This window comes from Vanacampus margaritifer, chromosome 20 (assembly GCF_051991255.1).
Source record: "Vanacampus margaritifer isolate UIUO_Vmar chromosome 20, RoL_Vmar_1.0, whole genome shotgun sequence".
Classification (NCBI taxonomy): domain Eukaryota; kingdom Metazoa; phylum Chordata; class Actinopteri; order Syngnathiformes; family Syngnathidae; genus Vanacampus; species Vanacampus margaritifer.
The window spans coordinates 5,139,026-5,156,552 of NC_135451.1; the positions used below are offsets into that span (position 1 = coordinate 5,139,026).

The window sequence follows — 17,527 nt, forward strand, 5'->3', positions numbered from 1 at the left end:
ACTCTAAATTCTAAAAAGATTAGTGAATAATGATGAAACTTAGCTATATTCTAATGCTAATTGCTGCAAAATGGAAACAGATAGAAATATACTTTTAATCCTGATGAACGAAGAGACTTTAATCTTTCTTTTGGTAGGTTTCATGTTTTTATAGCAATAGAACACAATATTCTGTGGGCCTTGCAAAATCAGTCAAAATCCAGTAAAACAGCCGGGAGTGAAGGGGGTTGCTTCATTGAAAATGGCTGGGAGTGAATGAGTTAATCGTGCGTTAAAAAGATGAGTAAAGCACTAATTTTGACACCACTAGAAATAATGCAACATATTTCCCTCAAGTGCCCCTTCTACTTTGCCACTGTTCTACCTCGAACTATGGAAAAACTCACCAAACCAAAAACACATCTACAGATGCTGAGATATTCCTTCTGTCCACAGCGTGTCCTTCACTTCAAGTGCGAGTTTCAACCAAGTAAAACAAATACAACCTCATGGGAAGCTGTCGACCACATCCCCATTCCCAGATTGCCCATTTGCAACCGACAGTGTCCCATTTGAGGTGTGTCATTTCAAGGTTACACTCTCTCAATTCATGTCTTGTTGCAAAAAAAAGAAGAAGAAGAAGTGTATAAGACATCTCCAATCTTGCCCAAGGCTAACACTGCCTTTACTGATACCATCCCTTTGGACTGCATGACTCATTCATTATTACCAACAAGCTGCTTCTATCAGCCAGCCGCTGGTGAACCCTGGGTGGACTCCTGTGTGGGCTCAGACTTGGAGGCTTTACATTAAAGTAATTCCATTCCCTCTATACAATAAGATAAATCACAGACTGAATTTCAAAGTTGAACCAGTTATTTCCTCTGCTCTAAATTAATTGCTGTCTGTGAATCTACTGAGTTCATGAAAGCAAAATTCCAAGAATTTACCCAATTTGTCTTGTCAATGAATAGTTTTGGGAGCAATTCATATTCATCATTACCTTCCAGCTGCCAGCAGCCAGGTTCTGTAGTGCTCCAGCTGCTCCTTCCAAGGTGTCAGGATTAGAGCATTCAGACAGCAGGGTGAGATAGGGCTTCACAATGGTGGGGTGCCAGAGCATTTGTACCCCTTTGGGTGGATCCACTGTGTCTGGAAAGGGACCAACACCATCCCACTGGAAGAGAGGAGAAAGAACAGGTTAAGATTGTACATACGGGATAACAGTACAGTACTAAGTAAAAGCGCTGCATTTGGTTGTCACCATGGGCAGGGCACAGGACAGCACAGGACGGCATGTGGTAGAGTGCAAGCCTGCCCATATTTGGCGCTGGATGCTAAATGACCAGACAGGAATTAGCCTGGTGCCTTTACATGCTGGTTTGGACATAAAGGACATAAAGGACATAAAGGAGGGCATAATATAATATCTTGTCTATAATTAATGTGATATCTTCATTATTTTTCATGAACAATTAATACCTTTAAAAACTAACATTTCCACTTGCTTACGACTGAGGATGACAACACCTTTGTTGAAGAAATAGGTAATGACCAATCACGGCTCCGCCTGTTTTCTGGATTTGGTCAGCAAACGGAGCCATGATTGGTCGTGACCTGTTTCCTCAGCACAGGTGGTGTCATCTTCAGTCAATAGCAAGTGGAAAATTTTGTTTTCAAAGGTATTACATCACATTAATATTAAACTTTTCTTTTCTTTAAAGTGGAAAATGGTGAGAAACTACTATTTCTCTTTTCCAGAGAAACCTTGGTGCTTGACATAAATACAAAAGTCAAAGAATGAAATATTAAGCAAAATGCTCCCTGACACCTTGATTTTTTTTTCTTTATTAAAACTGATGAAACGGAAATAGTGAGCAAGGGCAAAGGATTAAATAAAATAGCTGCTTTCACACAGCAAATGCATTTTTCTTTTGGAGGAATAAACCCAAAGAGCTTTAACTGTCACGTATTCTAAACAACCTCCATTCCTTTGTTCTGCCATCTTCTGTCGTGTCTTCCTCGACCTTTTCTTTTTTTCTTTCTTTCTTTCTTTCTTTCTTTCTTTCTTTCTTTCTTTCTTTCTCTCTCTTCCACTCTCCCCTTCTTTTTAATATTTTATCCCTTCTTTCTTTCTAGATGTTTTGCTGCTTTTCTCTTGTGCATGGCAATCACTAACTCAATAAAAACTCCTCTCCATGTACTTTTTTTCTATTTACAGACATCTCCCTCTTCTTTGAGTTTTCCTCCCCGTCGACCTTCTCGTTCCGCTCAACTGCTCCCCCCTACCCGCATGTGTGCGCATGCTTTATTTACATAAATTTCTCTGATGGCAAAATCAAACACTTGATACGGTTTGAAAACGGAACAGAACAGCTTATTACCTACATTTGTTGCCCTGCAGACCTCCTACATGAATTTGAATACTTTAGATAATATTAATGCACAGAAGGTACATTACATTGAAGTTCTAGAGGAAAAAACAAAGACCTTACACCTATTGAATGTTGAATTCTATAGGTGATAACAGTCACAAAAATTGATTGGATTTGCATGACCGTCTTGCAAACAATAGGATATAGCAAAATGTTTAATTTCGAACTGTGAAGAACACTCGCGAGGTTACTCATCTTGTTGAAGGGGGTCTAACTCACAATCTATTCATCCCAAAGAATCAGAACAGAATCATCTCAAAATCAGAACCATAATGTCTTCACAGTCCAAACCAGTCCAAGAAACATAAAATGACCAACAGAGGGAGAAAAAAAGGAAGCCTGGCAGTCCACTATCAGTTGCCCGAGATAAAAAAAGAAAACATAATGAAGGAGGAGGGAAAAAAATGCAAGACCCAAACTCTTTTAAATGTTCGGACATTTGGAAGCATATGATTTCCAAACCAAAATATATATCCAAAATATTTTAGCAAGATCTATAATTAAGACCTGCTTATTGATTAATTAATAAAGCCTTTAGTCCTTATTGCGTGCATTTCCCTAAATAACTCTCTGTGTTTACTTGTATGCAGCAGTCAATTAGGAGTGTTTAGCTTTAGTTCAGGCACCCACGCTGCTCTTTGGCCTTGCTGTCAGAGACTCTAATAAATGATTAAGGGGACTACATTACCATCTTGACACCGCCTACCCTCATTTCTAGCCGGCGGTTTGTTTTTCACTATTATCTAATTTTCTTCTCTCCATTATCTAGTGTATGTAAAGTCAGACTTTTTTTGGAATATAGCTTGTACTCAGCAGATGTTGTGGGCAGTAAGTCAAAGAAAATCAGTTGCTTGACATCTTTAGGTGAAATCTCCTTTACTTCTCACAAAAGCACATGGAAATAGAAGACGCAATAATGGATTCATCTATAAGTGAAATGGTGTGATCTCACCCACTTGCATGACATCAATCTGGTGAGTGAAAGATCAATATGGAATGGCTTTAAGACTTTTTCAGGTCACGTATTTGTCACTTCAGAACAGGTACATGCGGTTCGGACTTTTTAACCCACCAAAGTTAAGCAAACTTCAGCTTATTAGCTTGAAAAAGGAAGAATAAAGTAGACGGAATAGAGGAGGGTGAAGACACAATTAAGCTCGGCAAGATCTAGCTTTAATAAAAGTCTCACTAATATAAAGTGCCATAAAAGAATGAAAAAGTTGCCTGTGATCCAATTCATTATAAAGGAGTCTAATGCATTTAAACAGAGTTTACAGCGTACTTTGTGATCTAAGGTTTCCATCTCTCCTCTGCATTATTCAGCACACACGTCCCCTGTCTCGACTACTGACACCGTGTTCCTGCTTTTTCATGAAAGCCGGCTTATACGTTTTGGACCCATGTGTGACGGAACACAGTGTTTGGCGACAAATGAATGTGAATAAGTGAAAGGAGAACTTTCAGCACCGGGCTGCACCGTCATCACATCTTAACCCAAGTGAGCGCCTACTAGGCAGGCTTCCTTCAAACGAGGAATAGTGTTGCTGCTTTATTGCCTCAAATAGGTAGAATTAAATATATTTCTTTTGATTTACGTCCAAGGGCAATGAAACTTCCCAGGGGCATAGTCGAGGATTGGGCTGGGGAATATGTCCATGGTCCAATCCACTTTCTGAATTTTTCCCCACCACCATTAACTCTTTGACTGCCAAAAACGTTAAATGACGTTTAGTAAAAACCTACGGAGGGCCGCCAAGGACGTTAAAAGACGTTCTCCAATTTTATTTTTTATTTTTTGGGAAACGGGTGGAGGAAAGCCTTGGCCAGCTGTGGTGAAAGTTTCAAGCAGATCTAGTTAGCCTAATGGCTATTTTTGGCCCCTAAATGGCAGCAATGACTCTCTTTTGACAAGATTGGGTAGGCGTCAGTAGAAGACGTGAGGCAGAGCTAGAGGGGACAATGGCTGGGGAAGGGAAGAGAACACGGTGACCGGTTGCAAGCAGCTCACGCTCGAGCAGTTTTTTTCAAAGACGAAAAGCATCGACCAACGCTAAAGAGCACATTGATGACGACGATGATCATCATCGATGATGATGATGATGGTGACTCCGAGGTTGACGTCGAAGTTGGAAGCGCTGACGTGGCGGCTATGATGACGTCATAAAGGTTCACGGGCTAGCGGTGCTAACACCGGAAAACGCGGAGCACAACCGGACGACGAAGAGTACCCCGAGTCCAATGCATATTCATCGGAGTAGTGGGTACAGTCTGCTACTTGCTATTCCCCGGAAAAAAAGGCCGTCAAGAAAGTAACGTCTGCACGCGAAATGGACAATCGAAGTGAAACGTATCTGTTGTGCAAATCCTGCTCCGTCTCCTTGCACGCAGGGCAGTGTTACAAAAAGAAAAACTGTATTTGAAACATCCACATAATTGTAAACAGTACCACAGTTGCACACATTTGTAAATAGTTTGTGAAATTGTTTTGTCAAATTGTTACACTGTTGAATGGAAATAAACGTATTTTGCAATCTAAAAATACTTTTTCATTGTTGGTGGTAAGTGTTTTACAGAAGTAAAGCACTGTTTAGGTGTTTGTGGCATCATTCATGGACAAAAAGAAGTGTACAATTCACTAGAGTGCATGAAATAACATCGTTTCACAAAAAGCTCTTTTTCTCCGTTTTTTGTTTCAAAACAGAGCATTTGGGTGAAACTAACCATTTTCTATTGTTGATTACTGAAGAACGGAATAAGGTAGAAACAAACTTTTTTTTTCTGATGAAAGATGAGAGTTCAATCTTTCATTTGGTAGCATGTGTGTTTCCATAGTCGAAACACAACATTTTCTGTGGACCTTGAAAGATCAGTCAAAAAGCTTAAATCGGCTGGCACTGGCGACATCCCGTTTCTGAAAACGTCTGGCAGTCAAAGAGTTAAAACAAATAATTTCCTTTTTAACATTTCGCAACCTGTTTTTCAGAATTACTCTTGAACACAGAAACGGCAGAAAGATGAACTCAAAAAATGTTGAACAAACCACCTTGCAAGAGGTAAAAAAAAAAATAAATAATATATATATATATATATATATATATATATATATATATATATATATATATATAATTTTTTTATGAACATTACCACATTTTTATTATTAATTTTTCTAACATAAGTTCTACAGTCACTGCTTTCTTGTTTTTTTTCCTAGCAAAAATAAATCCATTAAAATCACTTTTACTCAATATTTGGCTATGAATTGACCAACGAATGACCACTTTTGATCTAAATGTACATATTAATGTTTCACTAAATGGACATACAGTAGAATCTAATGGGGCACAAACATTATCAGTGCCTGCAATCAATTTTCTTCCTCACACCTAATAGGAACCCCGATTATTTTGAATGATGTAAAAACTGCATTAGTTTTGAATATCCTCAATTGTGTTATTTTTTGTTTTACCTGGTCAGCACCCTTCTTTTTCTTCTTCTTCTTGCCCCAACAGCCCGAGCTCTCCCCATCACGACCGTTGGAGTCACAAAGGAGGCCATCCAGCTCCTCCAATCCTCCCTGCTGGCCGTGGGACGTCTCGGCTGCCAGACGGTAGGACAGGTTCCTCAGGATGCAAACGCAGTTCTCCACAGTCTGAGTTGGGAAATGAGAAAGATGAGGGGACAGATTTAAGAGATGTGCGCTTGATGCACTTAAATGAAATGTCACACTTGAGAACACAGCTCAAAGTAGAAGTGGAGGCCTGCTAATAAAAGCGCTTTTTCGACCACGAGAAGGACTTTCATCCACCTTCTATCCGGAAGCATACTTGATGGAGAGAGGGAGAGGACAGAGGCTAGATAATCCATGGGTGATACCAATGTGCCTTTTATTAGTACTGACTTTGAGATGAGATTAGAGGAAACCCAGGTAAATGAGGAAACATGACAGATCCGATAAGATTTTCTAACACGCCATTAAACAGATGAATGCATATGTGTAAACGTGAACTTTAAAGTGCGTGAACGTGTTTAGTGCGACTCTGAAGGTGGGGTGTCATCAAGTCAACGGAGTGGAAATTAACGAAGACAAGTCATCCATCCTTTCGCCGAGAGACCACCACTTTACACAAGAACAACCAGGGAGCGTAATTGAACACACTCGGGAGCCGCGACAAACAAAACAACGTCGCACTCCGGCGAGCTGCAGTCACATGAAATCCACATCTTGCGCATACACATGCACAGGTTACGTATTATTTCCATTCTATGCTGACATTTCCATCTTCAGGTCCATGTTCTTTCCTCTGTTTCTTCATTCAGCTGTATAGTTGAGTGAATAAAGACACTTGATCTTGGTGATGGTATGAAATAAGTCTGACGAGTGCTTTTAACTTAAAATTTGATCTGACTTCCTCCACTTACGGTATTAGATTCTTCGTGTATGAATGTGTTCGTCGCCTTTTGCCACTGTGCCATCATCACTGACCGGGTGTTAATGACATCTAAGTTGAGTGCTAAACCATCTGTACATATATTTCCAACACATTTGTATAGGTTATACAAGTCTGCTAAATGTATTGAAACAACTGATAACAGATTATAGATATTGTACAAAATTGCTGCATATGTGCATGGACATACAATATACAGTACTGTAGTATTGTGATCTGAATACAAGATTTTTATGAAAACAAAAAATACAAATGATTGACAATGGTATAAACACCATATTTATTCCTAACATTTATTGATATTATTTCATTTTTAATAAACAGTATTTAAAGAGATAAAGTACCATATTTTGTGGATCATAAAGCACATTTAAAATCCTTTCATTTTCTCAAAAATCAAAAGTGAATTGTAATCCAGTGCGCCTTATGCATGGATGGATGTCAGCTTTTCTGTTTGTCTTCTTTAATACAAATTCTTACATATTACATTCGCGTTCTCATTCACATCCACAACTAAATGATAGCAGGCGTTTATCTTTTCGTCATAACACAACTACAATTACTTCCTGCTTCTAGGAACCATGGGAAATGTAATCCTACTAACCAAATGCTGTGGTCAGACCGAAAGCAACCTGAGCATTTTTGGCGGCCCCAACATTACAACGCGAGACCACGAGATAAACGGCATTGCCAGCTTCCAATAAAAGTTTGAAGATCACCAGGTTGACTCGTGATCTTCAAACTTTTTTTTTTTGCTCGTGTTTCGGAAGAGCACTGCAAACCCCAATGTGGTTGCACGGCGAACAAAAGAAAGCAAGACATGCAGCAGTACCCAATATTTCGCATCCGGTGTGACCATAGCATAATAACGCTAAATCTATTAAATAAGCATACGGTACAATTAGAATAAACTAACAAACAATGCTTCACTAAGATCATCTTATAACATGGTGCGCCTTATGCACAAATGAAAAAAATCATTCATTAGTATTGTGCCTAATAATACGGTGCGCATAATGGTCTGCAAAATCGGGTAATGCTCATTTGCATGACACTATCAGCGACATATTAATTACACTAGGGGTGTAACAAATAGGAATTTGAAAATTGGTTTTGATTTACAATAAAAGACGTAAGTGCATTAAATTCAATCCTTATAGTGTTTTCAACAAAGATGTTGGTGACACCAAGCTAAACCACAAATGAAGACCCTGGAGTGCAGATGAAGCGTGTTTAATTGTCTTCATAATCCTGTGGTGAAAACTGTAAATACAAAAATACAATAATACAAAATACATACACACTGTAACGCCAATACAAAAACATAAAATGCATTGATTACATTACGATAACAAATCGACGAAAATAAGCATTAATATCCATGCTAGTAAGCATAAAGTATAATAAAATGAAACTTGCGGCATTCCTGCCTGATAATGGGGTAGATGCCACGGACTTCCGACTTCCAGGTTTTACACATCAGCGCCGTTTCCGGCCACTCCAACACTCGCACCCCCACCCCTGCGCCCCATCCCCCCCCCACCCCCCCCGCTCATCGGCGGGAGGGCATCTCGACTATCTGAAATGCTTCGGACACTGAGACAGCCACTACACACTCGAAGCCTCGCACCCGTCGACGGGAACGCGCAACCGAGGGGCACAAAGGCGGAAGCGCAAGTACTGGGACGCAGCCCACACGTCGCAAACCGGAAACGGAAACAAAGTTGATGGGTGAAAACCCGGAAGTCGGAAGACCCGCCTCCTCTGTGGCATATAGTCCATTCTAAGTGGATGGCACAGGATAATGTTTAAGCTCTGCTCCTGCGTTTTCTCTGTTCGCGAAAGATGGCGTCTCGGAAGTGCGTTATCAGAAACCGGAAGTTTGTTAAACAATATTATTTTTCCTTTAAACATATATAAAATTGTCTTCTACCTTCCAAACAATTAACAAACCTTTGTTAATAACATATACATTTTTTAACATTATTATTTAAAGCAATGAACTTATTTACATTGAAAAAGCCGTGAATTTAAAACTAGCGTCCATGCATCAGATCACACCCCATGTATCGAGATACGTATCAAATTGTCTTTTATTGGACTGATGCAACCCCAATTAGAACATAGTGTTTATTATTGTGGTTAAAGTTTTCATTGTTTCATAACTGGTTTTAATAATTTGGTTAACTAGTTTTGAAACATCTCTCAAAATGGTGCAATACAATTTTGATTTTGTTGAGTGACTTTGTTTCATACTTAGAGATTCTGCTTTTACCAATCTACATTAAACACTCATGAACTGAAGCCAATTATTCCGAGTATTTTAGAACACAACACCATATCTAGACTAATGCATTAGATTTATACCACGTTTTTTTGGACACTCAAAGACGCTTCACAGTGGTTACATTATTTGTGCACTCACACATTCACATTGACTAAATTAGTCCACCAGTCTAACCGCTGAAGCAAAGGAGCCAGCAACTATCATTTATGGCTATTTTGCTAATAACCGCCAGCGAGTTCACCTGCCAATCAGTCTTTGTTAGCGAGGCAAAGGCTGCTCTCCTCTGGTGGCTGCAGTCAGATGTTGGAGAGGAGCGGGCGGATAAACAGTGATTAAGGGAGGCCATTTAGAGAGCCTGGCAGACAGGGAGACCTTGAGAAGCCAGCCAGCCACAACATTGTTTATGCGATATCGACTGGCCAACACATACTTTGACACGAGCGCACGTACGCTGCAGGCCTGGTCCAATCGGAACATCACACACAGGAAAATGTTCAAAGAATAAACTCTCTTTGGCTACTAGGAGTGAAATATTACCCATTTTAATTTTTTTTTTTTTTTTACTGGGCAATCGGTAAAATGTGATTACTGTTACTATCATTACTATTTCACTATATAGATCAAAAGCCTGAGGGGACTTCACAATATGTCATTAAAACATTGTGATACAGTTTATACAGTAAACATATGTAGATGGTGGCTATGTAAGATGGTGTGCACTTTGGTGATGATCCAAATTGGAAATGTTCTGCCCTGGCAAAAGTCTTTGTAGAATTTCATTACCCTCAAGTGTGGAAGCAAGAGGTTTGTGTTCGGATTGCTGTTGGTAGATTTGTTAATTAAACAACAATTTAAACCAAACTTAGTATGGAGGTGACACACTTCTACACATGAGGAACACACTAAATTTCAGTGAGGACAAATTATTAAAACGTACCACTGTTTGAGCCACTTACGGTTGTGGTGCCTAAAAAAAAGAATCTGGCTGCCAAACCAAGACTACAAAACAGCATACCATAGCAATCCACACATGCAAAAATGCCCCCTAGTAACACTAAAGTGAAATACATCACAGCAATATTTCGGGGATCTTGAAAAGTATGTAAGTGTGTGGTGTACAAGGTTATTATAGTTTTGGAATTTTCATCATAGTTAGTTTTTATTTCGTTTTGAGTTTAGTGTTTTAAATTTAGTTAGTTTTAGTTAGTTTTCAGGGCGGCTCTGTCAAAAATAATTCACAATTTTAGTTAAGTTTTAGTTAGTTTTAGTATTATTTTCATAAAAAAAAGTATTACTTTAGTGCAAGATTTAATAAATACCACGGTAAAATGGGAAAAAAAAGTAGCACACTTCTTACCTAGTGTTGCATTTCGGCTAAGTTAAATGAAAAAGCAGGCAAGGCGAGCCATTGGAGCCAAAAGTCAAACACACAAAATTGTCAGCTAGGCGTGACGTCCTCTGAAGGTGCTTTTCTATTGGCTGCTGCGAGATGACGTCACTTCTGTGCGACACTCTTTCAGACGTTCTTATTCTGGTTAATATTGAAATAAATATACTTCACTCACATTTAAAATAAACCCCAAAGGCTCATGTCTTAAATTAATTACCAAAGCTATAATTATAGTTAGTTAATTTTGTAAATGTAAAATGTAGCTTCAGATAGTTTTCGGTTTTTAAAAAGCATTTTCGTTTTCATTTTATTTTGTTAACAAAAATGTTTTTTGACATTTTGTTTTAGTTTTTTCGTTTTAGTTAACTAAAATAACGTTGGTAATGTATTGATTGGTGTGTACAGTATATTGTTTGTAATGTGTTGCTTATGTGGTTCTTGACATGTCTGGAAGGAAGGAAGGAAGAAAGAAAGAAAGAAAGAAAGAAAGAAAGAAAGAAAGAAATGAAAAAAAAACAACATTTGAACACACACCTTGCTGTCAATCTCACTGCTGCCCAGAGATGTCTGGATGACGTAGAGCAGAGCGTCCGTCAGGCCGTCACACTCTCGCATCCTCCGTCTCGCCTCCTCACCTGCCGAGCTGACGTTCCTGGAAGAAACACATGCCGACTAAGTGGTCAGAGTGTGTTTTGTCAAACGCAAATGCAAAATGCCACTAAACGGTGAGTTTGTGAGGAGGCAAGATAAGACGAGGTATTAGCAGAGTGACAGTAAGGTAGATTCTCGGGTGAGAAGCTTGCAGAGTTTTCAATTTCCAAACAATTCTGGATACATCTCAGTCCATGCATGCCCCGAAGTTTTGCTTCAATTTAAAACACGTACTAAGGAAGCCCTTTAATTCTGACAGGTGGTAGCTGAATTTCACATTAAATTCTCACACCAGTGCTACTTAATTATTTCACAATACTGCTTAGTTTATATTAGCAGATGGTAGGGGTGGGCAATATGACGATATTTGATCGTGTTGACGATCTCATAAAGCCGAAAGATCGTCAAGATCGTCTGTTGGGGCACATTCTATACAGTTCAATTCTATGTGGGCTCAAGTTTGGTTAATGCTTGCTGCGTCCGTGAGGCCCGCACGGCTTCACACGGTGAAATGACACAATTTCCGCATCCACGTGCCCGCGCGGCGTCCACACTGCCCACATTTTTTTCTGCAATTTGTAAATTATGGCACCTTCATGAACACGGTCCGCACCCCAAAAAAAACATGGCGGATGAGCAAATGCTGTCGAAAACAGTGTTTTCTACCCCTCCAATTCTGTGTCTTATTTACTTTGCTAAATGTATGTATGTAGATTATTCATCCCAAACTGTTATGGTTGATAGTTTATTGAGGAGGGGAAAACAATATTTTCTACTTCTATTGTAGTGTTCAGTGTTGTTCATTCGCCGTTGACGCTCTTCACTGCCTCCTTTAGTCAGGAAGAATATCAGCTACAGCTGCTGATGTGTACCCAACCAACCAATCACAGCAAGCCCAGGCTTTCTTGATGCTTGCTGTCAGCTCTTTGTTTTTGGGTCTTGTGGCCCTCATTTACCTCTTGATAGTACTGTATTGTGGCCTTCATTTTCCTCTCATAATACAGTACTATCAAGAGGAAAATGAGGGCCACAAGACCCAAAAACAAAGAGCTGACAGCAAGCATCAAGAAAGCCTGGGCTTGCTGTGATTGGTTGGTTGGGTACACAGTCACCAGACCCAAAAACAAAGAGTACTTGACAGTACTGTATTACGAGAGGAAAGAGCTGATAGCAAACATCAAGAAAGCCTGGGCTTCAAGGACCCCCAGGCAATGCCACAGCGCAAGAAGGCAGTGATTAGGGCAACGGGATTCCCACCCAACTACTCAAGATATCATTCATTCATCCATCCTTTTTATGCATGCAAAACACTGGGAAGTATGCATAGTGATTTCTTCCCATTATTCAAATTTTTTGACATCCTGTTTTTGTGGGTTTTATGAGCTGGAAGCCCAAATAATGTAAAAATAAACAGATCAATTATTTAAATCCCTTAAGTAGTGGGCCCTGAATCTATAATCTATGAAAGTTTGACTTTTTGAATGAAATTACGGAAATGATTTAACTTTGAGGATATTCTAATTTCTTAACAAACACCTGTAAGCATGAATGGTTGTTTGTCTCCATGTGCCCTACAGTTTGCTGACGACTAGTCCCCAGTGTACCACACCTCTCGCACAAAGACATGGCACTAGAAAATACATGGATGGCTGAACTATTATTATTGTACTTGCTTTGAAAGTTTGGCGCAAGTCTAATTCCACAATATTTTGCTTTCAGACCTTGAAATACCAACTGACTTTGACTATTGATGTTCAGTCTTTCTGAATGACGTGCTTTAAAAAAGCACTGCATTGATAAGAACTGCTGAAAAAGATCAATTGTTTTTCATTTTCATCGAGTCCAAAAAAGGCTCTGTGCTTTTGCTATGATCCATCTTCTGTTACATATGCCAATATGAATACAGAATCGTTTATAGTGGAGATAGTGGGTGGGGGCGCCACCTGCCTTAAGGTGGCCCCTTCGGCCACTATTGTCATCAGTAATGTTATAGCGGATACTGAGTAACTGTCATGATTTGGGTCAGCTGGTGGGCTCCACCCACCATACACACCTGCTGCCCATCATGCCATCAGACCTCAATATAAGCCTGATGGACACAGCAAGGAGTGTCGGGTGATTACCTCGAGACGCTACTCTCCTGACCCGACTGGTTTCGCTCCCACAAGAATTTTCTCCTGCTTCTCATGACTTGCCTTTTTGCCGCCATCGAGCGTGATTTTGGTTTTGTTTGTTGTCCGCCTGTGAGCGTGATTTTGTGTTTGTTTTCGTCCGCCTGTGTGCGTGATTTTGAGTGTGTTTTCTTTTGTCCGCCTGTGTGCGTGATTTTGAGTGTGTTTACTTTTGTCCGCCTGTGTGCGCGATTTTGTGTTTGCGATTATCGCCACATTAAATCAAAGTTGTCCGCATCCCTGCCGTGGCTCGCCTTCCTCACTGCATCTGGGTCCTCCCTTCTCAAGCCGTGACAGAATCACCCGACCAACTATGGACCCCGCAGATCCCAACAGCCCGCGCCAGGTCCTGGCCAGCCATGGACACTTGCTCGGCCGGCACGAGCAATACTTCCAGGATCTAAAGGAGGTGATGTCGGCACTAATTGCACAGATTGGATCGCTCACCTTAAAGATGGAGCGGAGACCGGAATCCACGGCCGCGGAAGACTCACGACCTGCCAGAGCGTCTCCTGTTTTCCCCACTTCCCGATCAGCAGGCAATCTTGTCTTCCGGGAACCCAATATTCCGCATCCCCCCCGCTACGCTGGCGAGATTGGTGGGTGTGACCAGTTTCTTCATCAGTGTAGCCTGGTCCTCGACCAACAGCCGTACACCTTCCCGGACGACGGCTCCAGAGTTGCTTATATTATGAGCTTGCTGTCCGGCCAGGCAGCATTATGGGCGATGGCGGCCAGCAAAACCAACCCGGAGCTCCGAGCCTCAGTTCCTGCCTTCCTGACTGAATTCCGTAATGTCTTCGACCACCCAGTAAGAGGGAAAGAAGCAGGCAGCCGCTTACTGGACTTCCAGCAAGCCGGCTCCTCCGTGGCGGAATTCTCCATCTCTTTCCGGGTTTTGGCCGCCGAGAGTGGTTACTGCGACGCGGCGCTGTGCGGAATTTTCCGGCAGGGACTAAACCCGCGGATTAAGGATGAGCTGGCGGCACGGGACAAGACGTCCACGCTGGAGGAGCTCATCGGCTTGGCCATCCGGTTGGATAACCGGTTGCGGGAGCGACGGCGGGAACGGGAGGAGGAGCGACGACCGGAGGCAGCGGAGACGTCTGCTCAGCCGGTGTCGGCCACGTCCGCGGGGCGCTTCGTCGACACCCCGCCTCCCAACGCTTCATGGCGATGCACGCCTGCCAGAGATGGCGCGGAGCCTTTGCAGCTGGGAGGAGAGCGGCTCTGAATAATGAATGCATTATTGACCCGAGGATGGTGGACATCCTGAAATGCCCGGTGGTTGAACTCAAGAGAGCCAAGGAGATGCGCGACCTCGACGGGCGCACCCTGGGTGTGATTTCACACCGAACGGAGAGCCTACAGATGCGTCTATCGGGGAACCACGTGGAAACCGTTCAGTTCCTCATTATGCCATCCCGGTCGGCCCCAGTGGTCCTGGGCCTGACTTGGCTGGCCAGGCATAACCCGGACATTAACTGGGGCATTCCCAGGGTGGAGAGATGGAGTGTTTTCTGTCACTCGCATTGCCTGCAGTCAGCAGTGGATGATCACCGTGGCCCAGCCAAAGCCACGTTAGAGGAGATTAACCTGGATGAGGTACCGGCAGAATACCATGACTTGCGGGAGGTGTTTAGCAAGGACCGGGCCATGTCTCTCCCTCCACAGCGACCTTATGACTGCGCAATAGAACTGGTTCCTGGGGCACCGCTGCCTGGTACACGCCTATATCAGATCGCCAAGCCGGAACGTCAAGCCCTCACGGAGTACCTCACCACGTCCCTGGCGGCCGGACTGATTCGGCCTTCCAAGTCACCGCTAGGGGCGGGGTTCTTCTTCGTGGAAAAGAAAGACAAGACCCTACGCCCGTGCATCGATTTCCGTGGTCTGAACGACATAACTATCAAGAACAAATATCCGTTGCCGCTAATGGACTCAGCGTTTGCTCCCTTACATTCAGCCACGGTATTCACCAAACTGGACCTTCGCAGTGCCTACCATCTAGTGAGGATAAGGGAGGGCGATGAGTGGAAGACAGCATTTAAAACACCTATTGGGCATTTTGAGTACTTGGTGATGCCGTTTGGCCTCTCAAACGCTCCCGCCGTGTTCCAGGGATTCATTAATGACGTCCTGCGCGACATGCTCAATCATTTTTGTTTTGTTTACCTGGACGACATTTTGATTTTTTCAAGAAATCAAACCGAACATCGACAACATGTTCGGCTGGTCCTGGAACGACTGCTGGAAAACCGGCTGTATGTAAAAGCCGAAAAATGTGAGTTTCACGCCAGTTCAGTCCAATTCCTCGGCTACATTGTGGAGAAGGGTCGATTGAGAGCCGACCCAGCGAAGATCCAGGCCGTGGTCGAGTGGCCCACTCCCACATCCAGGAAACACCTACAGAGGTTCCTTGGATTCGCAAACTTCTACCGTCGATTCGTTCGCAACTACAGCTTAAAAGCAGAACCACTAACAAGACTGACATCCACCAAAATTCCGTTTGTTTGGACCCAACAGGCAGAGGCCGCATTCGTCAATTTAAAAGTATTATTTTCGCGTTCCCCGGTGTTGACACACCCCGATGAGACTCTTCCCTTTATCGTCGAGGTCGACGCTTCAGAGACAGGAGTGGGGGCAGTGTTATCCCAACGGTCCCCGGAGGACCAGAGGCTACACCCATGCGCCTTCTTCTCGCGCCGGCTCAACCAGGCTGAGCGCAACTACGACGTGGGCAACCGGGAGCTGCTGGCCGTTATCCTTGCGTTGCAGGAGTGGCGGCACTGGCTGGAGGGCGCGGCGGAACCTTTCCAGATTTTTTCTGACCACAAAAACTTGGCGTACCTCCGGTCCGCCCGAAGGCTGAATCCCCGCCAGGCACGCTGGGCCCTGTTCCTAACCAGATTTAATTACACCATCACCTACCGACCAGGAGCCCGGAACACCAAGCCAGACGCCTTGTCCCGAATACACAGTCCAGCCGCCGAGGGGTCTCCACCCGAAACCATTGTCCCGGAGGACAGAGTATTGGGAGCCCTCCGGTGGGAAGTGGAGCGGAAGGTGGCGGATGCAGCGGACGACACGCAGACCCCGGTCGCGTGCCCTGAAGACAAGTTGTTCGTGCCCACAAACCTTCGGCAGGAAGTACTGCAGTGGGGGCATGCGTCGAAGGTAGCATGTCACCCTGGGGTGGGGCGCACGCTGTCCTTGGTAGCACAGAGATTTTGGTGGCCTGGGCTGCGCAAAGACGTCCAGGACTATGTCACGTCCTGCACGGTGTGTGCCCGTAATAAGTCCTCCCGCCTGAAGCCATCCGGCCAGCTCCGACCCCTGCCCATTCCCCACCGTCCTTGGTCGCATGTGGCCCTGGATTTCATTACCGGACTACCTACTTCCAACGGGCGGTCGGTAATCCTGACGGTGGTGGACCGGTTTTCAAAGATGGCCCACTTTATCGCCCTGCCCAAATTGCCCACCTCGCTACAAACGGCGGATATCCTGATAAAAGACGTTTTCAGGATCCACGGCATTCCAGCGGACCTCGTCTCCGACAGGGGGCCCCAGTTCGTGTCCCGGGTTTGGAAGGCCTTTTGCAAGTCCTTGGGGGCTACGGCTAGCCTGTCGTCGGGCTACCACCCCCAATCCAATGGGCAGACGGAGCGTGCCAACCAGGATTTGGAGGCAGCGCTTCGATGTGTGTGCCATCAGCACCCTTCCTCGTGGGCATCCCACCTCCCTTGGGTCGAATACGCCCACAACACTCTCGAGTGCTCGGCCACAGGCCTGTCCCCGTTCAACGCGGCCTGTGGCTATCAACCCCCCTTGTTTCCTTCCCAGGAGGGCGGTGTTGCCATTCCCTCAGTCCAGACCCACCTCCGCCGGGCTCGCAGGGTTTGGCAAGACACTAGGAAGGCCCTGTGCCGCACCTCGGAACGCAACAAGCGGCTCGCGGACAGGCACCGGGTTCCGGCACCGCTCTACCGACCGGGTCAGAAGGTGTGGCTCTCAACTAGGGACCTACAGTTGGCGGGGAGTTCAAGGAAGCTGGGGCCGCGGTTCATCGGCCCGTTTGAGGTCAACGCTATGGTCAACCCGGTAGCGGTCCGGCTCAACCTGCCCCCTACTCTCAAGGTACACCCAGTGTTCCACACGTCCCTGCT

At 43.9% G+C, this 17,527-nt stretch overlaps 1 protein-coding gene across 5 annotated transcripts in view; it reads right to left on the minus strand.

Moving 5' to 3' along the window:
* The window catches only part of ctnnd2a (catenin (cadherin-associated protein), delta 2a), a 245,897-nt gene that overhangs the window by 40,346 nt on the left and 188,024 nt on the right, over positions 1-17,527 (minus strand). For all 5 annotated transcript variants that reach the window (XM_077554314.1, XM_077554312.1, XM_077554313.1 and 2 more), the window contains 3 exons: positions 11,074-11,191; positions 5,881-6,063; positions 983-1,156 (listed from right to left, as the gene is read on the minus strand). In XM_077554314.1, coding sequence (XP_077410440.1) covers positions 983-1,156; positions 5,881-6,063; positions 11,074-11,191 — 475 coding nt within the window. The remainder of the gene's footprint in view (positions 1-982; positions 1,157-5,880; positions 6,064-11,073; positions 11,192-17,527) is intronic.